Source organism: Pteropus alecto, unplaced genomic scaffold (genome assembly GCF_000325575.1).
Source record: "Pteropus alecto unplaced genomic scaffold, ASM32557v1 scaffold106, whole genome shotgun sequence".
Lineage (NCBI taxonomy): Eukaryota > Metazoa > Chordata > Mammalia > Chiroptera > Pteropodidae > Pteropus > Pteropus alecto.
In genome coordinates, this window is record NW_006442103.1 from 1,166,731 (window position 1) to 1,189,585 (window position 22,855).

Sequence of the window (22,855 nt, forward strand, 5' to 3'; positions counted from 1 at the left end):
ACAGGGGTCCTGGGAGGCTCAAGTGGATAGAGACACGTGGAACTCCAGTTCCAGATCCCCCACTCAAGCAGGAGTAAAATGATGGCTGGTGAGCTACAAGCTCCTCTCAGCCAGTCTCTTCATGCATAACATCAAGTGTCTACCTCACAGGACCATAGAAAGGACTAAACAAAACACAGGTGAGGCACCAAAAGCAGGCCTCAGCTGTGGCAGGCACAATAACGGCCCTCAGAGATGCCTCATCCTAATCCCTGGAACCTGTGAATGTTGTCTTACCAGGCAAAAGAGACTTTGCACATGGGATTAAGTTAAGGATCTTGAGCCGAGGCGATGATCTTTAATCATCCAGGTGGGCCCAATGCCATCACTAAGAGATGGGTGGGAGAGAGAGAGGTAGGAGACTTAAGAAGTTGGACCAAGGAAGCCTCTAGAAGCTGGAAAAGGCAAAGAAAACCCTGAGAGCCTCCAGAAAGAACTCAGCCCTCACACCCTATAATAACCCAGAACTGTAAGAGAACCAATTTGTGTCGTGTTAAGTCACTAAATTTGTGGTAATTTGTTGCAGTAGCCGAAGGAAACTAAGGCACTAGCTTGCGAGGTGGTCAGTAAATAACTCGCTTCTCTCCATGAAGTCCTTCAGGGTTCACAAGGTAGGAAAAAGGAGCTCATCAAACATGTGAGAAAAAAGACGTGAGGCAACGCCAAGGTGTCAAGGGGAAGCACACGACAAGGCGTGTGGACCGTGCTAGGGGTTCAGAGAAGAGAGACGGGAAGGCTGTGTGGTCTCACAGGCTGACTGGGAGAAGCAACACATGAGCTAGACCAAGAATGGGTGGGATGTGAATGGTCCAAGAGAAGGGAGCAGGAAACGTTGTGGGGTGGACAGTGAGCAGCAAAGGCCTGGAGGCAAGAGAGCTGCCTTCCCAGCTGCGTTTGCGCCCCACCATCCACTAGTCCAGGGGTGGACCCATCTTCCTAGGGAAAGCTGATTCCACCACTTTCTTAGTAAGATGCTCCAAGATCCTTTCAAGAAGAATCCCTGAGAAGACTCAAGCTTCTGTAAGACAGACTGACATTAATGGTCTAGGGCACAGATCTGAACAGATGATAGTGCAGAGTCAGTGACAGGTCTCAACACCAGTCCTGTGGCACCAAACAATCACTGAAGCAGAGACAGGGCCGGAAGAGCTCCCTGGACACCTGTGACACTACTGTATGAAGGCTTGACACTTGTGGGCCCCAGTGGTGATGCCAGAAGGCCCATCCTTCAGTTCACCCCACTCCCTCCCTAGAGTCTCCTTATCCTATAGCTGTGAATGTGCATGCATGACACACTTACATCTCTCCCTTGGGGCTCCTTTCAAGCGCCCAGACTCACGTAGCCAACTGCCTACTTCACATCCTCACTCGTGTGTCTAACATCTCAGACTCAATGTTTCCAACACAGCTCTGAGTTCTCATCTCTATGCTGTTCCTCTCACCTCCTCCCCCATGTCCCCAGGTATTCTAGCCAAAAGCTCTGGATGATTATTGACACCTCTCTTTCCCACACCCTATAATAATCCATCAGGGGATCCAGTTACCTCTACCTTCAAAATGTATTCTTTATCAGCCCACGCTTCACTACCTCTACTGCTACCACCTGAGTTCCAACCAACACTACCTCCCACCTGAGTCACTGCAATGACACCCTAACTGCTATGCTCCACTAACGCCCTCCTTAAGTCTCAGCACTGAGGCCAGAGCAGCCTCTCAAAATGCAAATCAGGTCACAGCTCTGCTTAAAACCCTGAACTGGAGCCCCACCTCCCTGCAAGTGAAACCCAGGTCCTTAGAATGGCTGTGCCCCACACAATCCAGCCCCTCCTATTATCTCTGCAACCTCCTGTCCCATACCTCTGTCCCTTGTCAGTCCACTGAAGCATCTCCTTGCTGGTCTGCAAGTGCATCAGGCATCTCCCTGACTCGGGAGTTTTGCTGAGTTCCCTCACTTCCCTTAGTCTTTGCATCTTGTATCCTCAGTGAGGCCTCCCCTGATGTTATGAGCTGAATTGTGTCCACCCCTCCCCAAGCCATATGTTAAAGTCCTACCCCCAGGACCTCAGAAAGTGACTGTTTAGAGATAGTCTTGAAAGAGATTAGTAATGTTAAGTGAGGTCATTAGGGTGAGTCTTAATCCAATATAACTGGTGTCTTTACAAGAAGTTAGGACACTGACAAGCAGAGGGAAAACCATGCGAAGACAGAATACAGTCAACGACAAGACAAGGAGTGAGACCTCCTTAGAAACCAGCCCTGCCAACACCTTGATCTTAGACTTCTCGCTTCCAGAACTGTGAGACAAATTTCTGTTGGTTAAGCCTCGTAGTCTGTGGTGCTCTATGGCAGTAAACTAATGCACCTGTCCACACGGTATTGTATCTTGCCCCTTCCCTCTGGCCCAACCCCCTGTAGCATTCCTCTCATCTGGCATCCTTATCTGCTTAGATCCCATATTCCATTTGCAGGTTAGATCTCCCCTCTGCCCCTCAACCCCATGCGAGCTCCATAAGGACAGGAATCTCTTTTGTTGACTGATGGACCCCAAGCACCTCCAGCATGAGGCGATCAGTGAAATCTGAAGTGTGACTGAATGTTAAGACTCCCTCTTGGACCTCCTTGCTGGATGTGTCTCCAGAGGGAGGATACTGAAGGACAGGGTGTAAAACTACTTCACTAGGCTGGCTCCAGGTGCCATATGATAAAAGGAGGAGGCAAATCTTCTAAATAGTTTTCTTCTTACTCTACACTCCTGACCTAACATCTCCCCACCCCCAATTCCCCAGGGTCTCTGTCACTTAACAGCAGTATTTCTCTATTCAGACTGAAAACCTGGAGCAAGGATCTGGACTTCCCCTGGCCCAGCTCTCTCTACAGCTCTCCCCATTCCCGATGTCATGACTCTAGCCAGTCCAGGACACTCAAGCCCAGCCTTCCCGGAGACCGAGGAGCTGTGTCTTGCATGGTCTCCCTGCAGCCTAGGAGTACTTCAGACGCTCTGAAGAGCCACTGACACACCGTACACGTTCGTGTATGGCCTCCTCTATCCGGCACGAAGCCCATGCTCCAGACTTATTTGTTGATCATCTCTTATTTCTGTGACTTTCCTCATGAAGTATCCCGGAGAACAGAGGAGAGGGGCCGGTTCCACTGCAGCAATGCCCCCGGCCCCGGCACGCACTCACCTTGGCGGAGACGCCCCTCCAGCTGCAGAAAGCCTTGTAGGCGGTGTCCACGGCGCCGCGGGCCTCTGTTGCCCCGCAGTCAGCCACACAGCCCAGCTCGGCGCCGCTGGCCGGGTCCAGCACCGGGAAGGCGGTGGCAGCCGGGAGCCAGCGGCCGCCCACGAAGCTGTCCTTGCGCAGCAGCGCCGCGGGCAGGCCGCCTGGGCCCGGGGCGTAGGTGCGGAGCGGGGCCCGTCCAGACGCCCAGCAGCCCGGCCGCGGGAGGAGACGGCGGCGGGGACGCACCAGAGGGTAGCGCGGGGCGCCGCAGCTCCGCAGCCAAGAGCAGGTCGCCATGGCCCCGGCGGCGGCGGGAAGGAGGCAAGCGAGCGCGCGTCGGGGCAGCAGGAGGAGCGAGGGTCGGGGACGCGCTGGGGCGCGGGGACCCGGCTGCAGGTCGCCGAGACGCGGAGCAGCGCCCTCTGCCGCGAACTGCGCAGCCACGCAAGGCTCAGCTTGTGCGAGTGCAGCGCTGTTCTGGTGCCTGGGAAGGAGTTAGGGTTAAGGTGGGGATGCGCCTGTGGATTGTCACCTTCCCCCACGAGTGCTCTGTACAACTGTTCCTGAGCCTCCTGACCGCTGCAGGAAAACCGCTCCCTCTCCCCCAACCCCCAAAACTGACATCCCCGCTACTGGGATGTGTGCTTGGTCCATGGATTTGCAGTGTGGGCCCGGCTGCTAAGGGCTCGATTACAGTCCTTGGTCCCCGCTGCTCTGAGCTCGGAGGATGTGGGCGCTGGCTCTGAGCAGTGGAGGGTGGCTCTGAGTCCTGCCATCTGGATGCTTCTCTGGCTGTGTCTGAGTATTCTCCCCAACAGTTAGAGCAGGGGCGCCACATTTGGAGACAAACAGACCTGGATCCAAACTTAGAATCTGTGATCAACAAGCCGTGTGCCCTTAGCTGCCTACTTAACCCAGTCCTCCCCACTGGGAAATGGAACAGAAGGTTTGTAGTGAGATGACTAATGCAAAGTGCGGTTGCCACATGCAATTTAGGACAATGCTCAAGGTCATACTAGATGCTCCAGGTCAAGCCGCTAGTAAGATTGAAGATAGGCTGCTAACTAGTCAGCGGGACCATTTATCAGAATCGAATTAAGCGAGGTATAATCGCAGTGGCACTTGGCCTGAAGCTCCGGAAGCAGCCGAGAAGCTACAACTTTAATGTGGATAAAAATGAAAATAGCAGGCCTGCCCTGGAATTTGTGGGTTCACATAAAGCCCAGCTCTGCGCATTGATGTAGGATCTCTAGTCTTACATATCTCTCCTTCACTCCCACTGAACTGAGAGCCTCTGTTGGCTTCTTCAGAGCCTGTGGCTCTTCCTCTTTTTCTAAGATCTACGGTTCTCATTTGCAAAATGCCAAGGCAGTACTTTACATTTTGACTTTGTTTTCTGCTCTCAGTCAGTGTCACTCAGTCTTGAGTCCATCATCTTTGGCAGGAGTGGGAACAAGCAGACTTTAATCTTTTTTCTGTGTGAAGTCACTATTTCGTTCTGCATTCTATGTAAGGAATTGGAGGGAGAGGCAACCTTGATGCAGAGGTGGCCAGGGTGGGCATCGCTCCCTGGCCTGAGGAGCTGGCATGTTTCCACCTACTGCCTCATGAGAGAGGTCTAAAGAGCCGGTTTCGCAGGGGTTTCCAACTCCGCCCCTGCCCTGGACCGGTACCAGTCTGTGGCCTGTTAGGAACTGGCTTCTCAGCTCCAGCCACTAGTCATATTACAAGGAAATGTCAGTTCATCAGGCTAGTTCTTACTTTTTTAAAGAGAGCTAGAAATCTAAATTTCAATGCTAATTTACCTAAGTTTATGAAACACCCTCTTAGCCAAACAAAACGTATCAGTTTATGGCTTCTGGCCTCAAAGCAGCTGAGCCTAACACCCCAGGGCTGAGGCAGGGCTGCCTGATTCCCATTCTGGGGTTTTGCAAGTGACTGAGTTAAGGTTACAGAAGAAGCTTGGTAGATGACTAAGGGTCTCAAATCATTCCATCTCCTAGTCTTCTCTTCCACTTGGCTAACCTGAGAATGCATATCATTTCCTCCCACTCTTTTAGGATCTCCTTTCTTGCTTTTAATAAATAATATGCATAATTTGAACTCTAAGATCATTTCCATGAAGTGTTCAATCTAATTTTTTCCATGGATTAAGTGCTATAGATTGGATACTTCATGACATATATTCTGAACCTAGGATTTTTGGAATCCCTTTTTCTTTTTCCTAAATCTATCCCCTGACCCAACCCTTGTAAGTGGGGTCAGCATCTTTGCTTGGGCTGCAGGAATCTGACTGTGCAACAGCCTCTGGATAAAGCCTATGGGAACAGGCAGGAGAAGAGAGACCAGGAGTGGCTGCTCTTGTGTAATCTCACACAAGTGTCAGTATCTGTTGCCAAACACTGAAAGAGAAGCCAGTTCCAGCTGATTATCATAAAAGCCTTCCCAACACTTGAGGCTCAGAGGCCAGCAAGCAAGGCTAGCTGATACTTGTGTGGAAAGGATGCACGGGCCACTGGCCCTTGTAAGGTGAGGCAGGCCAATCTATTGACTCTCAGTGAAGACAGCTGAGGCTTTATTTTTTTAAGAGAGCAAAGGATATTTGGAGGTGACTTTGCTGTGTCTCTACAAATTTCATATTAGAAATGCAGAGGAAACCTCGGTTAGAAGATGCTGTGCTTCCTGGAGGCATTTCTCACTGCTTTTCTCTCCCAGATGCAGTGTGTTTGCTCTTCTAGTGAAGTTAAACAGTAAATAGTTAACTACACTGGCAGATGATATTATTTTGAAATGAGGCTTGGTTTTCGTGTCAGTGACGTGCTTAGAGGGAAAGTGATGGGTCTGGACCTGGATTTCGATCTCAGTGCTGACGGCTCCGAGCAGTTTCCATCACCGGAAGAGCAGTGAGTGATGACAGCATGTCTGCTTTCAGGTTCTGGTCTGGCCTGCTGATTGTGCTGGGCTCTCTGTGCCCCAGAGGCTCGCCGTGTGGAATTTCAACACACATAGAAATAGGTACGTGCCGGTGCCTTGTCATGGTATTAAGGGCACTAAATCTGTGAGAAACATTAAGGAAAAGATTAGAAATTTATTTCTTGTGTGGCTAACTAGTTCCCCTACTGTGCTGAGCCACTAGGCAGCAGAGAGAAAGCCAGGACTGGAGTTGTCCAGGAGTGGGGACTGCCAGGGTGGGGTCAATGAAAAGAAACGTGGCAAGAGGGTCCTGCGGGCTTCTCTGAGTGGGGAGATAGTGAGGAGCTGGGTAAACCAGCAGTCGCCACAAAGCAGAAGAACTGATAGAGTGGGAGAGGAGAAAAATGGGTGAAATATGGTGGGAGTGAGGAATTTAAGTTGTTTTATATTTTTAAGTACATGTAAAGGGACACATGTGGCCATGGGAGTGGGTCTCCGGTGACTTTAAAGTTGGTTTCAGGGAGGTCAAAGAAGAAAGGGAGTTTGAGTGGTCCCTGGCATTAGAGGTGCCCAGAATGATGACAGGAGTTAGGAAGAACTGGGATACGGTTTACCAATGCCCATGAGCTCAGGCGTGAAGGCAAAGTGATCTGGAATTGGGTAAAGGGTAGCACCAAGATGTGGTTCTTGTATAAAGTGTATTTGTAATATGTTTTTGGAAAATGTGAGCCAGTTTGTAATATGATTAGATATGCTTACATTCCTCAGCAGTTTTCACATTAATTTCAGATGTACCTGACAATAGGTCTTCTTTAGCTTAGATGAAAACAATAATAATATTTTATAATTATGCTACATCCAGAAGATACAAAGCAAAACAAGATTACAAATAAAATATGAATTTATCAGTGCAAATTAGACCTAGATATTGAGCTTTGGTGGGCAAGTATCATATCGCAGAATTTTATAATTTGAAGAGACAGTAGAGGCCACCGAGTCCAGTTCCTTTATTTTACAAATGAGGAAATTGATCCTAGAATTACAAGTCTTGACAGCTAGTCCAGTGTTCTTTCCACTAAATATTTATTCCTAAAAGAGAGTCAGGAATCAATGGAAAAGAGAGTCAGACCTAGTCTAACACTAGTTTTGCTATAAACTACATGGATAACTCTGAGTAATTCACTTTCTTTCTCAATTATTCTTTGTAAAATGATGGAGTTGGACTTATTCATGAATTCTTCCAAGTCTAAGTTCTATGAAATTGAAATTGCTAACACTAAAGAAGTGGGCCAAAGAGGAAAAAAATGAGAATTTTCAAATTTTTAGTCCTTACAGTTTAAAAATTAAGACATGAAATAAGTAAAAAAAATTATTACAGTTTAACGAAATCAGATCATTGCTTGCCTTTCTTCAGTAGGTGCCAAAGGTTCTAATATATTAATAGATTAACTATATTAATAGATAATATATTAAACATATATTAATATATCAATATAGTAAACACACATGTTTATGTGGACATAATGAAAGCAACTCCTAATCTGCAATTTTTATATAAAAAGAGACTAAAATGTCAACATTTATTTAGTAATAAGTTAGATGATTTTATAAATATCTTGGTTTACGTTTTCACTTCTTACATAGGGCCTGTGTGGAGGCTGACATTTATATGAGTTGCTTAATTAGAACGGGTTTCATCCCATGGTTAGGGTCTGTAAATCACGGAATCCTATGCACAGAATTTGTGTGGGCTCTAAACAGGTCTCTGATGGTATTAATGCTTATAGTAGTAGCTTTTTTTATTGTATGAATTTAAAAATTGGATGTCATTCACAATAGAAATAAGATATCACTTTTGAAACTCTCTTCACAAGGAATATTCATTTTCCTATTAATCCTAAGAAGATTCAGGGTGTGGGCGTCTTGTGTGGGTATGTGGGTGAAGCAAGTGGCCTTTTTTTTTTTTTAACATTTTTTATTTTTTAATTAGAGTTAACATTCAATATTTTAGTTTCAGATACACAGCATAGTGGTTAGACATTTACATAATTTAGGAAATGATCCCCCTGATTAGTCTAGTACCTACCTGGCTCTATACATAATTATTACAATATTATTGACTACATTCCCTATGCTGTATTTTACATCCCTGTGACTATTTTGTAACTACCAATTTTTGCTGCTTAATCCCTTCGCCAGCCTCCCATCCCCTCTCCCATCTAGCAACCACCAGTTCTCTGTATCTATCAGCCTGTTTTTGTTTTGTTTGTGTGTTTATTTTGTTCTTTAGATTCCGCATGCAAGTGAAATCACATGGTATTTTTTTTCTCTCTGTCTGACTTATTTCACTTAGTGTAATACCCTCTCGGTCCATCCATATTGTTGCAAATGGTAAGATTTTATCTTTTTATGGCCGAGTAATATTCCATTGTATATATGTACCACCTCTTCTTTATTCAATTGTCTATTGATGGGCACTTAAGCTGCTTCCATATCTTGGCCATTGTAAATAAAGCTGCAGTGAACATAGGAGTGCATATATCTTTTCAAATTATTGTTTTATTTTGGGGGAGATAAATACCCAGAAGTGTAATTGCTGGGTCATAAGATAGTTCTATTTTCAATTTTTTGAGGAACGTCCGAACTGTTTTTCATAATGGCTATATCAGTTTGCAATCTCACCAACAGTGCACAAGGATTTTCTTTTCTCCACATCCTCTCCAACACTTGTTGTTTTCTAACTGATTGATGATAGACATTCTGACAGGTGTGAGGTGATATCTTATTGTGATTTTAATTTCCTTTTATTTGATGATAAATGATTTTGAGCATCCTTTCATATGTCCATTGGCCATCTGTATGTCATCTTTGGAGAAATGCCTATTCAGGTCCTCTGCTCATTTTTCAATTGGATTGTTTGGATTTTTTTAGTGTTGAGTTGTGTGAGTTTTTTATAAATTTTGGATATTAACCCCTTATCAGATGTATCATAGGCAAATACCTTCTCTCATTCAGTAGGTTGTCTTTTCGTTTTGTTGGGGGTTTCCTTTGCTGTGGAAAAACTTTTTAGTTTGAAGTAGTCCCATTTATTTTTTTCTTTTGCTTCCCTTGGCCAAGGAGATATGTAAAGAATATATATATTACTAAAAGTAATGTCAGAGAATTTCCTGCCTATGTTTTCTTCTAGGAGTTATATGGTTTTGGGTCTAACATTTAAGTCTTTAATCCATTTTGAGTTTATTCTTGTGTATGGTGTAAGAAGGTGGTCCAGTTTCATTTTTATTTTTTTGCATGTATCTGCCCAGTTTTCCCAACACCATTTATTAAAGAGACTGTCTTTACATCACTGTATATTCTGGTCTCCTTTGTCACAGATTAAATGAGCATATAGGAGTAGATTTATTTCTGCACACTCTATTCTGTTCCATTGATCTATTGATTTTTTTATGTCATTACCATGCTGTTTCGATTACTATAGCCTTGTAGTATAGTTTGATATCAGGTAGTGTGATACCTCCAATGTTTTTCTTTCTCAAGATTTTTGTGGCAATTTGGGGTCTTTTATGTTTCCAAATAAATTTCAAATAAATTATTTGTTCTAGTTCTGTGAAAAATGCCATTGATATTTTGATAGGGGTTGCATTGAATCTATAGATTGTTTTGGGTAGTACGACCCTTTTAACAATGTTAATTCTTCCTGCTATCACGATATTTGCTTCTATTTTATTTGTATCTTCAGTTTTTTCAATGACATAATTTTCTGAGTACAGGTTTTTTACCTCCTTGGTAAATTTATTCTTAGATATTTATTGTTTTTGATGCAATTATAAATGAGATTGATTTTTAAATTTTTCTTTCTGACAGTTCATTATTGATGTATAAAAATACAATTGTTTCTGAATATTAATTTTGTATCCTACTTTACTGATTTATCAGTTCTAACAGTTTTTTAGTGGATTCTTTAGAATTCTGTAGTAGGTAGCTTTGTGAGACTTTTTGTTGTTCTCTTTAAGTAGTCCAATGATGAAAAAGCATTTAAGAATCATTGGTTTAGTCCATGGTTTAGGCCCTGTATCGTGTTTCCTACTTGGCTTTATCATGAGGGGTTGTTGAGGTATGATGACTATATTGTTGTATGATGACGATGATTTCTGTGTTTTGAGCCACTGCTATGTGTCAGCCATTGTGCTTGTCATAGCATTTATTTTCTGTGATTCAACAAACTCCTAAGGTGGGTATTATTTACTTAATTTTACATATGAAGGAACTGAGAACTAGAGAAGTTAAGTAACTTAGCCAAGGTCCCAGAGCTAGGTAAACAGGAACTTTAAATCATTATGAAAATGTTATTTGTATTATTATAACATATTTAATGTATTTACATTGTTATATAAATATTGTACAAATCTAATTTTCATTTCGCACTTCCTTGACAGTTACAACCATAAAATTATGTACTTTTAAGATGACCCCTATGAAGTTCTGTTTTCAGCTATAGTTGAACTTTATTGATTTATGTGTTTATTTTTCTCAGGACACAGAGCTCTAGAGTTTCTCCACCTTCAGGATGGGAACGTTAACTACAAAGAGGTATGAACTTTGATTTTTCTCTTATTCCATGAGCATTAACTTTCTTTATAGGTGCCACACAAAGGTCCTAACATATTTAAACAGTAATTTTAAGAGTCATTTTTATATTTCTGCAATCCATTAATATTTTGGGTTAAAAGATATATGTCCCCTCCAGTAATACTTGAATTATATATATATAATTTAAATAAAGTCATTGAAATATTTTAATTATATGAATCATAGTTTGAAAAATCATTGGAGGGGGAATTTTTTTAAGTGGTACATTTTTTTGTTTTTATAAAAAGAGGTCATAAGTGAGATAAATCACTTATTTTCCACTTCCTGTCTCTTTGTGTTACATATGAATTGTATCGCTACAAGGAGAAGGAAACATTTTTCAGAAATATGCTTTGAGATGTGCCTTCCAATGTCTCCTCTTACCATATTCTTGGTTGCACTATCTGATGACTTACCTTCACCCATGCCCAAATTAGTGGAACTCATTTTGGCCCTACATACTCTTTCTTGTTCTATCGCTAGATGATACTTTGTGACAAAAATGATTCTTAAATACTTGAGTAAGTTTGATGAGAGTGGTTAACATTCTCTCATGACACTGGAATTGAATCAAATTATTACCAGTAAATCTTGATAATGCAGTATAGATGGTGAAATAACTGAAATCTATTATACCTCCAAACCACTTTTAGTCATTAGTTTTAACTGCCTCACTCACCAGTGTAAGAGGACCTCTAGGGAAAAATAGCATTTATATTTCATTGATTGTCATCTTCTTTGACTCTGATAGAAAGTAGGCAGGACAGAGAGGAGGAGAAGGAAGAATCTGCCTAATTCATGACATGAACACCACAAACACCTAATCCTGACTGTGTGCAGAGTGATTTTCTAGTAGAGGATTCAAGCTTGTCTCATTAGCTTAGTTTAAAACCTGGTAAATGGACACAGATTCTTACCCTCAGCATTGGTCTTAATCCACACAATGATGTCATTGGAAAGGACCAGGTGCCTTGAGTACGTCGCCCTTCCCCGCTTTGACTTATGAAGACAGATAAGGGTTACTTTACCTTTTATAATGTTATCATTCAGTCCCTTCTCAAAGATTGATGATCTATTTGATATCTTCATATGTGGGAATCTGCAGTTTCTCTTTTTCTCTACCAAAACCTACTCTTGGGTGACCTCTGGGCTCATTGGTACAGTCTGGTAAAATGATATAGTGGGAAGTGGCCTGGAGGATGCTAGCAGGCTATATGGATGGATCCCCACAGGTTGGCAATATCTTGGCATGCTCTGTACCTTCGGGGTCTGAACTTTGCTGGTTCCAGAGTTTTCTTTCATTAAAACATCCAGGGGGTTCTACACTTTAAAGACTTTGACTTACACTATCCGAACTAATAAGGGAATAATGCCTAAAGGTGAGAACATTAATCAATTTATGAGAACTGTAAGGACCAAGCAGATCTCACATTGATGGTCATTATTGCCCTGATAGTCATTCTCTTTCTAAAGAATACATGGAATGTGGTGTGTTAACCAGGAAGCTATAGCAATGGTAGTTACCTGGCTGGTTACCGTCCTCTCTCTGCCTTGCTCCTCCTTCCCCACCCCATGGAACAGGTTTTGTCTTTCCTGATTATAAAACTGATAACTCATCGTAAGAAAAAAAATCCTGAGACAACCATGTTAACATTTTGCTTGATATATTTCCAGTAATTTTTTTTTGCATTTATTAGCAATTTTTTTTCCAAAAAATAATTATACTCTACATACTATTTTCTAACTTGTTTTTTTCATTTTCTTTATCAGATATCTTTCCATGTCAATTGAGATCTTCAGACTAATTTTTAACAATTACATTTTTCTTACTACACAAAATATACCATTATTTATTCAATCAATTCCCTATTTTAATTTTTTATTTTGAAATAATTTAAAACCAATAGAAATGTTGAAATAATTAGACAAATATTATTTATATATCCTTTACCCAGTTTCTCCTATTGTTGACAACTTATCATATTTGCCTTTTCTCTCTATACATGTTGAATTTTTTTCCCTGAGCCATTTGAGAGTTAGTACCTAACATGGTATTCATTATCCTTGAACACATCATTGTGTAATTCCTGAAAACAAGAGCATTCCTGTGTAACCACAGTATAATAATCACATTCAGGAAATCAACATTGAAATAACACTATGACCCAATCCTCATTCAAATTTTACCAGTTGTCTCAATAATATCCTCTATGGTTCCAGGACCAATTCAAGATCTGTTGTATTTAGTTGTCAGTACCCTCAAATCTACTCCAACCTGAAACAGTTCCTCAGGCCTGCCTTGTCGTTAATGACCTTGATATTTTGGAAAAGTACAGTCCAGTAACTCTGTAGAATGTACCTTAATTTGATTTTGTCTGATGGTTCATGACGATTAGATTCCCCTGAAGGTATTCCTCTGCAGATAAATGTTTGTAAAACATCGAAGCAATGCTATGTTTTCTTCTCATTGCATTGTATTGGAAAGTACACAATGTCAACCTGTACCATTTCTGGTGATGTTAACTTTTATTTTAGCTATTGTATTTTTCAGTTCTAAAATTTCCACTCAGAGTCTACGGCCATGCCACCCTGAATAAGCCCGATCCCGTCTGATCTCGGAAGCTAAGCAGGGTTGGGCCTGGTTAGTACTTCGATGGGAGACCACCTAAGAAGACCAGGTGCTGTAGGTGTAAAAAATAAAAAATAAAGGATTGTAAGCTGACAAGGTCCTTGCAATCTGTGAGCTCAACCAAGGGTTGCTTCGCCTAAAAAAAAAAAAATTTAAAAATAAAATTTCCATTCAGTTCTTCTTCATATATTCTATTTCTTTGCTGAGACTTCAATTTTATTATTATTTTTTAGTTTGTTTCAAGTGTGTTCATTATTGTCAGCTAAAGCATGTTTATGATGGCTGTTTTAAAATATCTGTGAGATAATTCTAACATTTCTGCTTCTCAGTGTCAGCATCTGTTGATTGTTTTTATTCCTTTTGAGATCTTCCTGGTTCTTGGTGTGATGAGTGGTCTTTGATCGATACCTTAACATTCTGGGTATTAGATTAAGAGACTCTGGGTCATATTTAAACCTGATTTAGTCGGCATCTTCTGATAACACTTCATTAGGGGAAGTGGTAAAGGGACATTGCTTCCTAACTGCTGACTGGGTAGAAGTAAAGGTTTCTCACCAGGCCTGCACTGATGCCTTCCTGGTTGAGAGGGGCAAGAGTGCCAAATACCTGCTCCTCACCTCGGCCTCTACTGATGTCAGAGGGCAAGATATCCTCTTACTACTGGGTGGTAGGAATGTCCTGATCTCCCCTAGGCCTCTTCTGACACCACCCCAGAGAGGAGGGGAGAGGCGCCTTACTACCGCCAGTTGGGATTGGATGTCTTTGTTCTCCTCATGGTCTCCACTGACACTGAGAGGGAGAGATGGGGGCAGAATGGCAGGGATGAAGGCTGACTCCACTTCAATGGGGGAGCTGGGCACCTCATTACAGCCTGGTGAGGAGAAGATCCAGGCTCCCCACTCAGCCTTAGGTGACGTGGGTAAGTGCAGGGCCATGGTTTTTCTGTGATGTTCAGCTAGAGTAGAGAGATTATTGTCTAAAAGTTTTCTGTCTTGCAGCCTTCCCCTCTCCTGGTCCTATGGCTATTTTTTGTTGGGGGGATCTACACCCATTGGGGTTTCTAGATAGCCTTGTGGCTCTTCCAGTATCCAGTTTGGGATGTATGAGCAAAAAGAACACCCGGAGAACTCACCACAGTGTTATTCTTCCATCCCACGTTTCCTGGCTAATTTGCATACTTACCTTCACCTTTCAGAGGGTCTTACCTTCACGTTATATACTATACCTAGGTTTCTTTGTTGTTGTTGTTTTTTACTGTACTAAGCAATAAGAGGAAGGAAAAGTGCATCTGGAAACAGAAGTCCTAGTAATGTTCATTTTTATCTCTTGGTTGAGATGGTATTTGTCACATTTTTGTGCTGGAAAGTTTAAGTATTTTCTACTTTTTAATTAATTAGCAAGTAAATATTTTGTGGAGAGATATATTGAGGTAATGTAAATATCCTGTTTCTCATTAAACTTAGCATCTATTGATGATTCTTGTCTTTTCTTTGATGATTTCTGCCTGTATTTTTGCTTAGAAAAATCATTCCTACTCTGAAATTATACAATTATACACTTAAACTTTGTCTTGTTAATTTTATGGCTCCATTTTTGACATTTAAATCTCTAACTCATCTTGTACTGATTTTGGCATAAAGCATGATAGGGATCTAGTGGCCTGTCATTGGTAAAGTTAATTTCAAGTCAGTGTCTCCTAGAATTCCCATGCAAAAGTGGACTATTCACTGCAGTAGAGTTGTGCTCACACCATTTATTAATTACTCCATCCTTTATTCCTTTGTATCATACATTAAGTGATTGTGTATGCTTGAGTCTGATTCATTCTTCTGTATTATTGATTTGTCTCTTTTGGTTCTGATATCGTACTGTTTTTATTTCTGTAGCTTAAAAATTCATTTTTATGCCTGAAGGATACATCTTTCCTCTGTACATTTTTCCCCCCAGAACTTTCCTGACTGTTTAGTAACACATTTACTTTTCAAAATTTACTTCAGAATTCTGTTTTCATGTTAAATAACTGTACTTACCTCACTAGGAGATTAAGATTCAACAAGTCTTGATACATATAAAATGACTACAACAGTGGCTGATGATGTAACTATTCAGTGAAATTAATTATTATTAAGTGACAAGTCCAGCTCAAATTATCTTTAGAAAAAAGGAGACTTTCTGAGTATATGTAACTGACAGCCCTGGGGCAGAGCTGGAGCTGGAAGTCCAGGTGGTGCCATCTCTCTCCATGTAGAAGACACTGCCCATGCAGGACTCAGCCTCCAACCTAAGCTCCCCAGAGAGAAGAGGGCATCTTCCCCAGGGCTCCAGCTGAGAGGTCTTGGGGAAAGTTCTAACCAAACAAACTTCTGTTCAACGTGCATCTCTGAGCCAAGCACTGTGGTGAGAGTGGACTTGCTGGCCTCATACTCATGTGGTCAACCCCACCTGCTCAGCATGGAACGGGTTCTCCTCAGGAGAGAGGGATTCTGTGCCTAGAAGACTGGGAATAGGATACATACTGGTTGGAAAAGCAACAACAAAAAGCAGATGATACTATATTTCCCTATGTTTTGAGTCCTTTGTGGAACTTTTATGTAGCCTCCACTTATGGTCCCTGCTGTATGTCCTTATTGCAATATTAAAAAGTTGGGTTGCCAAGCTTTGACTTTGCCCATTGTGTCAATCAGAGTCCACTTGCAGATGGTGGAAAACCTTCTGGATAGCTTATGCTGAGAGAGGAGCTCAAAACCGAGTGGTAGAGAATTTAGTGCTGACAAACAGAACTGGAGGAGCTGGATCCAGGCTGCAGGTCCAGAAAGGACACCCACAACCACACACAGAACTGGCCTGGCAGGCTACCTGTGCCCAGTCAAACAGCCACTGCCCCACCTGCTAATTCCAGGTCCAACTGTCTCCTACATGATCTGGAAAGTAAGAAGTCACCTAGACTGTTGGCTTTGGGACCTCATCACCTCAACCTTGTTCCTTACTAGCAAAATGGATGCCCTGGACACTCTGCCTGCGAACACACCTGGGCCCTCTCCATCTCTGCTGCATGAAAACCAAGCCCTGCATGCAGCTGAAGAAGCAAGAAAGGAAGACATGAGCTCTGCAGTGGAGGCCGGGAATGTGGTCTTTGTTCTCTAGACTCTCACACATGCCTGGGCACCTCATAGAGGGTTGGAATGAAGTAGAGTGAACCAATCAGCCAAGGAAGCACACTGAAAAGAAACCTCTACCATCTACTTTTATATCATTTAAAAAAGGAAAGCAGATTTTTCAAAACCACCTAAAGCACAAAGGACATAATCTTACTCTAAAGCATAGGTGGCAACTATAAACTGATATATGTATATATATATTCACACACATATATGTGTATATATATACATTATGTATGTATACATGTCTGTATTTTTATCATTTCAGTGGTTTGCAATGGATCATTGAAAATCTTATACCCACTAGTTCTGGGTCATGAAATAGCCTTAGGGAAATCCTGCTCGACTGGGAGGACAGAGAAAATGAGAGGAGGTGAAATTCAAATAAGTGATATTCGTTACTTCTTAATTGGCCCATGTTTGGTAGGAAAGAATCTGAAGTTACATATTGTAAGGTGTTGTGTTGGATTATGCATGAATTTTATTATTTATGCCTTCCTTCCTCCTTCCTTCCATCTCCCCACCCCCAAACCAAATTACTCCTGCATCTCACTGAAGGAAGTTGACTGGACCTGCTCTTCCCAAGCTGTTGACTTCCCCCCTTAATCTCTGCATTTTCCTGCTTCTCAGTTGTTAGCTGAACACCAGGATGCGTATCAGGCTGGAACCGTGTTTCCTGATGCGTTCTACCCCAGCATCTGTGAAAGAGGTAAGATGAAGTTTTGCAAACCAAACGATGTCATTTTTACTTGGTCAATAGGAATCTCTGTGACTCAAAGAATAACAGCACATTTTGTTTTCCACTATTGTTGGTCCATGACTTAGTTCAGAGTTGCATTTTCTATTACCCAAAACTTACCTGCTTAAGCATAGAAATTCTGAAAACTTTAACCTTCACTTGAACTGCTTTGAGGCAGAAAACATTTTGAAAGAGACCAAAAGTCCTGAGTTTTTGTTCCTTCTATGTTGTATGTTAGCATGTGACCTTGAAAAAGTCACTTCCATGCTGAGTCTGTTTCCACGTCTGTAACATAGTCATAATAGTGCCTGCTCGCTGCTTCACTGGATTTTTGTTGGCATGAATGCATACTATTTTGTCAAGTGTTATACAAATCTAAGGTAGTGTTACAGGTTGTATCAGTCAGGGTCCCAGCATGCACACTCAAACTGAGTCATCGGAGGGGAGTTTTACAAGGGGGCCAGTTACACAAGTGTGGACAAGATGGAAGAAAATGGCAAGAGATGGTGCAGGGGAGGGAGCAGTGACTAAAACTGCAGAAAGAGAATGAGCTGTTGGAGAAGGTCTCTTTATGGGGGCCAGGATTTTCAATCAAGGGACACAGCCCACTGTGACCCCACAGAATAGAAGCTTGGGAGAATGAGTATGCCAACCTCTTTTCCTCCTTTTCTCTTATATCCTGTCAGTTCTCCCCATTGGCCAAACCCAAAGCAAGAGGGCAAAGAAGCCAATGTAAGCAGGTCACCTCAGAGGCACAACACCGGGTGGAGAAAGATAGAGAGTGAATATGCAGAAAGAATGAAAGACATCCAGCACAGTGGGTCATCATGTAAACCATCTTTGGAATCTCGGAGTCATGAGCCATTATCCCATATCGTTAAATACAGTGATGCCTTAAGAATCAATGCAATGTTTAGGGACATTCGTTCCTACAGGTGATCCAAGATAGCTAAGCTTTTGTAATTTTCATATTTGTAAGTTGTTTTTCTGTTTCGATCTTAGTCTGTGAACTATCATTTCTCGGTTCTATTATTTTCCTTGCTTGTTGCAGTCCTCCCTCTTTCTAACCATTATTTCTAAATTAGCACTTCCCAAAATGTATTCAGGAGGCTGTAGGAAAAAAAGATTATTTTGTCAATTAAATTTGAGAAACATTGCTTAACATATGCCATTTTTAGATACAGAGAGACCACACCATAATAAGGGTTCTGAGAAGAGTGGAAGAGGAACACAAACTCCAGCATTTTCCTTCTTTTAATAAAGCAGTAGGGATCTTCTTATCTGCTCTAAAGATTGGGACCAGTGTGTGACTGATGAACCAAAAAGTCAGCTGGAAAGAATTACAAAATAAATAATGTTATAAGGAATTTGAATGCAGAGTCTTCTTAGATTTTTGTGATTTTTTTCAAATCTTACCTTTGTCTCATATCTACTTCAACAGTAGATACCATCTTTGGCGATTCACTTTTATTGCATCTTTCAAAAGCACTTAGATATTTTGTTGCCAAAGAAACAACTTTTTGTTTCTTTTACTCATATTTCATCAGCTTATCTAATGTTGAATTAAATTGTATAATTATAATAATGAGGACAACTGGCTTAAGCAGAGTTAGCAGACCTGGCTTGCCCTCCATAAGTACAGCACAGCTGTCAGGACAGAGGTGCCTGTGGATAGCGGCCAGCACGCTTGGGGTGCAGGTGGGGGGTTTCTTTTGCTTCCAGTCAGTACGATTTACAGAGAGAACAAAGAACTTTGGTTAACCTAGTATTTGGTTAAGTGGAGGTATGTCAGAAGGACTCTTATGTATGTAATTCTGGATTTGTACTGTATTCTGTGGAATAGGAATTGTAAGTTTTATCTCTAGGAGAACAAATTTCTTAGTTACAACTTCTTTGAAAATCATTTGCAGAGAAACCAATGATTTAAAATGGGTTAGGTTAACTTTAGTGACAGTGTGAAAAAATGGAACTGAGGGATTTGAATTCTGAAGGGTTGCTTTCGGTTGCCCCCATGACCCATGACGCTCCGTGAAGAATTTGTGCATTTAGAGGTTTAGAATTAGATGCCAGTTCTGTCTCTTCTACCCCTCCTGTGGGAATAAAGAGGACCCTGGGACCCTCATTAGCTCACTTCAGAGGCTACTTGGAGCCTGTGCTATTTTAAAACAATTATGATAAATTCAAATGCGTAAAAGTCTTTGGTGTATCTGCTTTTGTCTTCTGTATTTTTAGAGAGGCTCAATGTGATGGAAAAGATTAAAAAAAAAACAACACAGTTTATGTCTTTATTTTTAGGGCACAGATTTGAAAACATCAGACTCCATATACAGTTATTACAATATTACTATGTTCCCTATGCTATACTTACATCTCCATGATCGTTTTAATAACTGGCAATTTCTACTTCCCAATCTCCTTCATCTTTTTTACCCAGCACCGCAAACTTTCTCTGGCAACCATCAATTTGTTCTCTGTACCTATGAGTTTCTGGGGATTTTGTTTATTTTGTTTTTCGATTTCACATATAATTGAGATCATACAGTATTTTTTCTTTCTCTGACTTATTTCACTTAGCATAGTACCCTCTAAGTCCATCCATGTTGTCACGAATGGTAAGATTTTATTCTTTTTTATGCCCGAGTTATATTTCATTGTATATATGTACCACATCTTCTTTATCCATTCATCTATTGGGGTGATCACTTTGTAACGTGACTAATCACTATGTTATATACCTGAAACTAATATAATATTTTATATCAATTGTAATTGAAAAATAAATTTAAAAAATTTTTAAGCTGTATGCTGTTATGAACCTAATTTTGTTAAAAATATGTATATACATGTTTAGACACTTATTTAAGACAATTAGAAGTAAATACACCAAAATGTTCATTGTAGTTACCACAGGGTGATGCAATTATGGATGATTTCAGTTCCTTTATTACTTGTGTAATAATCATTATTAAAAAGAAACATTAACTACCTCCTGTCAACAAAAACACCCAACTTCCAGCCTCTGTTGCAGCCCGGGTGATACGAGATGCCGTGAGCCAGCTTAGGTTACTTTCTCTTTTGGTGGCTCTTCTGTTCTAGAGGCTTCCTTTGCATTCATAGAAAAAATAAGAGGCTTGGAGGGAAGGAGAAGGGACTCAGCAGGTGGTGGTGGAAGATTTGATTGGAAATCTCCTATTTTTTAAGAAAGAATCCTGAGTTCTGCCTTTGTTTTGTCAGGACAATTTCATGATGTGTCTGAAAGCACTCACTGGACTCCATTTCTCAACGCAAGCATTCATTATATCCGAGAGAACTACCCCCTCCCCTGGGAGAAGGTAGGCATGGCCCTCTCATTCTTTTTCTGCACCTGCATTGACTCCATTTGCACACACACACCCAGATTCTACGAGGGTCGATCACCACTGTACCTATATTGCCAAATATAGTACATGGGACACAGGAGATGGCTGGTTAATACTTGAATAAATTATTTTAAAGATTTAGGTCTGTCACTTGGTCATTTTGCTCCAATAGTAATTACTCTTCCAAGGTACTCCAAAACATGTCAAAAAGTCTTTTGTGGTTTTTGGTAACCAGACACTACAGTGTGCCTGCCCCTGATTTATTGTTAAGTCTCAATAATGGAAATAAATTCATATTTATTAAAACTTTCTATAGGAGTGTTGTAAAAATCACCCAGACACACCACTCTAACTTGTTTATTTGGCAGGACACAGAGAAATTGGTAGCTTTCTTGTTTGGAATTGCATCTCACATGGTGGCGGACGTCAGCTGGCACAGCCTGGGCATCGAACAAGGCTTCCTCAGGACAATGGGAGATGTGAGTACCTGTCTTTACGGGTAACGGCATTATGAGAGTGAAACTGTCATACCCAAGGACAGAACTGGACCTTTTTAATGGAAAGGAAAACTTTAGGTTATTCAGATGTCATGTGGAAATGAGATCTATTGCCCAGAGCGTGTTCGTTAGATTTCCATCTCGTCCTATTCATTTCTCTTACTCTTCCTAGTACCTGGGTAAGTTCGTCCGCGTGGGCAGAACAACTAGGGCACACTGAAAACAGCAGAAGGAGTGATGTCCTATTTTAGTCACGGCGATATTTTAGAAATTTTATGTTTTATTCAAGCCGTGGATCTTAATAAGAATATGAATTCCTACTACTTGGTTCTATTTAAAGTAATAGTTCCATATGTTTTTTTTTTCCTTTTTAATTTTCCGTATGAAAATGCCATGGCCTCAAGCTGAACACTGTGCTCTTACCTGGTGACTTAGCTTCTGGAAGTTCCCTCTGGTCATTCACTGATGTTAATACCATTCCGTGAGAAGCTTAAACTTGTACTCAGTAGAGATTTTGTGGATATTCTATTAGGTGCAATGCCCATGGTAGCTTTGCCTACCACCAGGCATTAAGTATACAACTCAGCTGCCAATACACTTTCTTTTAACAGATAAAATGATAAAATTAAACGGTTTTTTGAAAATTGAGTCCATCCACTATGCATCCTCAGCAGTTCCTTGGGTTAGGCTGTCACCTCCCCACTATTCACTCGCTTGTGGGATAGGAGTCGGGGCTACAACTTGTGATCTATACCAGATGGTTCTCTTTCTTTCTCAGATTGATTTTCACGGCTCCTTTTCTGAGGCGCATGCAGCTGGTGATTTTGGTACTGTTTCTTTATATTTGCCAAATTTTCTTTTGTGGTAATTACATTTTATGTGTAATGAAGTCACTACTGTACCTTAAATATGTTTTTTTACGATCTTGTCAGTAGCATACGCTAACTGCTTTCTATTTGAATATTGTGGTTCATTTAGAGTACAGGCATACCTCATTTAACATAGAGATGTACTTCTGAAAAGTTGTGTATATGTGTATTTTTTTTGTTAAATCACATTTTATCATTTACTTACATGGAAATTTTAGAAAAGCTTTACTTTCATGTCAGATTAAAATTTATTACCTAGTGTCTACTAGTACATTAGCTTTAAATTGTAAACTCCATTTTTTTTCCTATAGTAAATTACCTTTGAATATACAAACTAGATGGTGAGTGGTAGTTATTTAAAAGAACCCTTATGGTCCATCTTTCCTTAAAGTGAAAAACACTTTGATTATATGAGTGATTCTTTTTTAATTTGTACTTCAGTCGCTAAGATTTTAAAAGGTCACTTTTTCTTAAAGACGTGCCTATACCTAAAACAATGAAAAGAAACTTGTAACAATGCGAAGAACTGATAAACCGGGTTGTGCAAATTTGTATAGAAAGAAGCCTGCTCTCTGTGGTCACTAATCCATTACATGTAAATATTTCTCTCTCGCCACAGGAGGAGATGTGTTGAGCCAGTTTGAGTTTAATTTTAACTACCTCTCACGGCACTGGTAAGAACAATGTATATTTAAATATGTGATATTTAAATGGCATTTAGGAGCTTGACCCTTTTTACCTTAGAAAATATAACCTACAATGTCAATAGGAGTCTTCTGCATTTGTAAATTTTGAAGAG

General features: G+C 41.0%; 2 protein-coding genes and 1 non-coding gene across 4 annotated transcripts in view; 2 read left to right on the forward strand and 1 right to left on the reverse strand.

Annotated features, from left to right (window-relative positions):
- The window catches only part of ALDH5A1 (aldehyde dehydrogenase 5 family member A1), a 35,305-nt gene extending 31,669 nt beyond the window's left edge, over positions 1-3,636 (reverse strand). The window contains exon 1 of the mRNA XM_006919534.3: positions 3,225-3,636. Coding sequence (XP_006919596.1) covers positions 3,225-3,560 — 336 coding nt within the window. The 5' untranslated portion in view covers positions 3,561-3,636. The remainder of the gene's footprint in view (positions 1-3,224) is intronic.
- A 2,439-nt stretch (positions 3,637-6,075) lies between these two features.
- The window catches only part of GPLD1 (glycosylphosphatidylinositol specific phospholipase D1), a 46,818-nt gene continuing 30,038 nt past the window's right edge, over positions 6,076-22,855 (forward strand). The window contains exons 1-7 of one of the 2 annotated variants that reach the window (XR_439286.2): positions 6,076-6,278; positions 10,711-10,766; positions 17,223-17,301; positions 20,566-20,663; positions 21,059-21,169; positions 21,966-22,014; positions 22,676-22,730. Coding sequence is in view for 1 of the 2 variants with exons in the window: in XM_006919535.2 (XP_006919597.1) it covers positions 6,182-6,278; positions 10,711-10,766; positions 17,223-17,301; positions 20,566-20,663; positions 21,059-21,169; positions 21,966-22,014; positions 22,676-22,730 (545 nt within the window). In the remaining variant the exon portion in view is untranslated. The remainder of the gene's footprint in view (positions 6,279-10,710; positions 10,767-17,222; positions 17,302-20,565; positions 20,664-21,058; positions 21,170-21,965; positions 22,015-22,675; positions 22,731-22,855) is intronic. The other variant, XM_006919535.2, reaches the window with a different exon arrangement.
- LOC112469157 lies at positions 13,377-13,495 on the forward strand. Its single transcript, XR_003042480.1, has one exon. It is a non-coding gene; the product is annotated as a 5S ribosomal RNA (ribosomal RNA).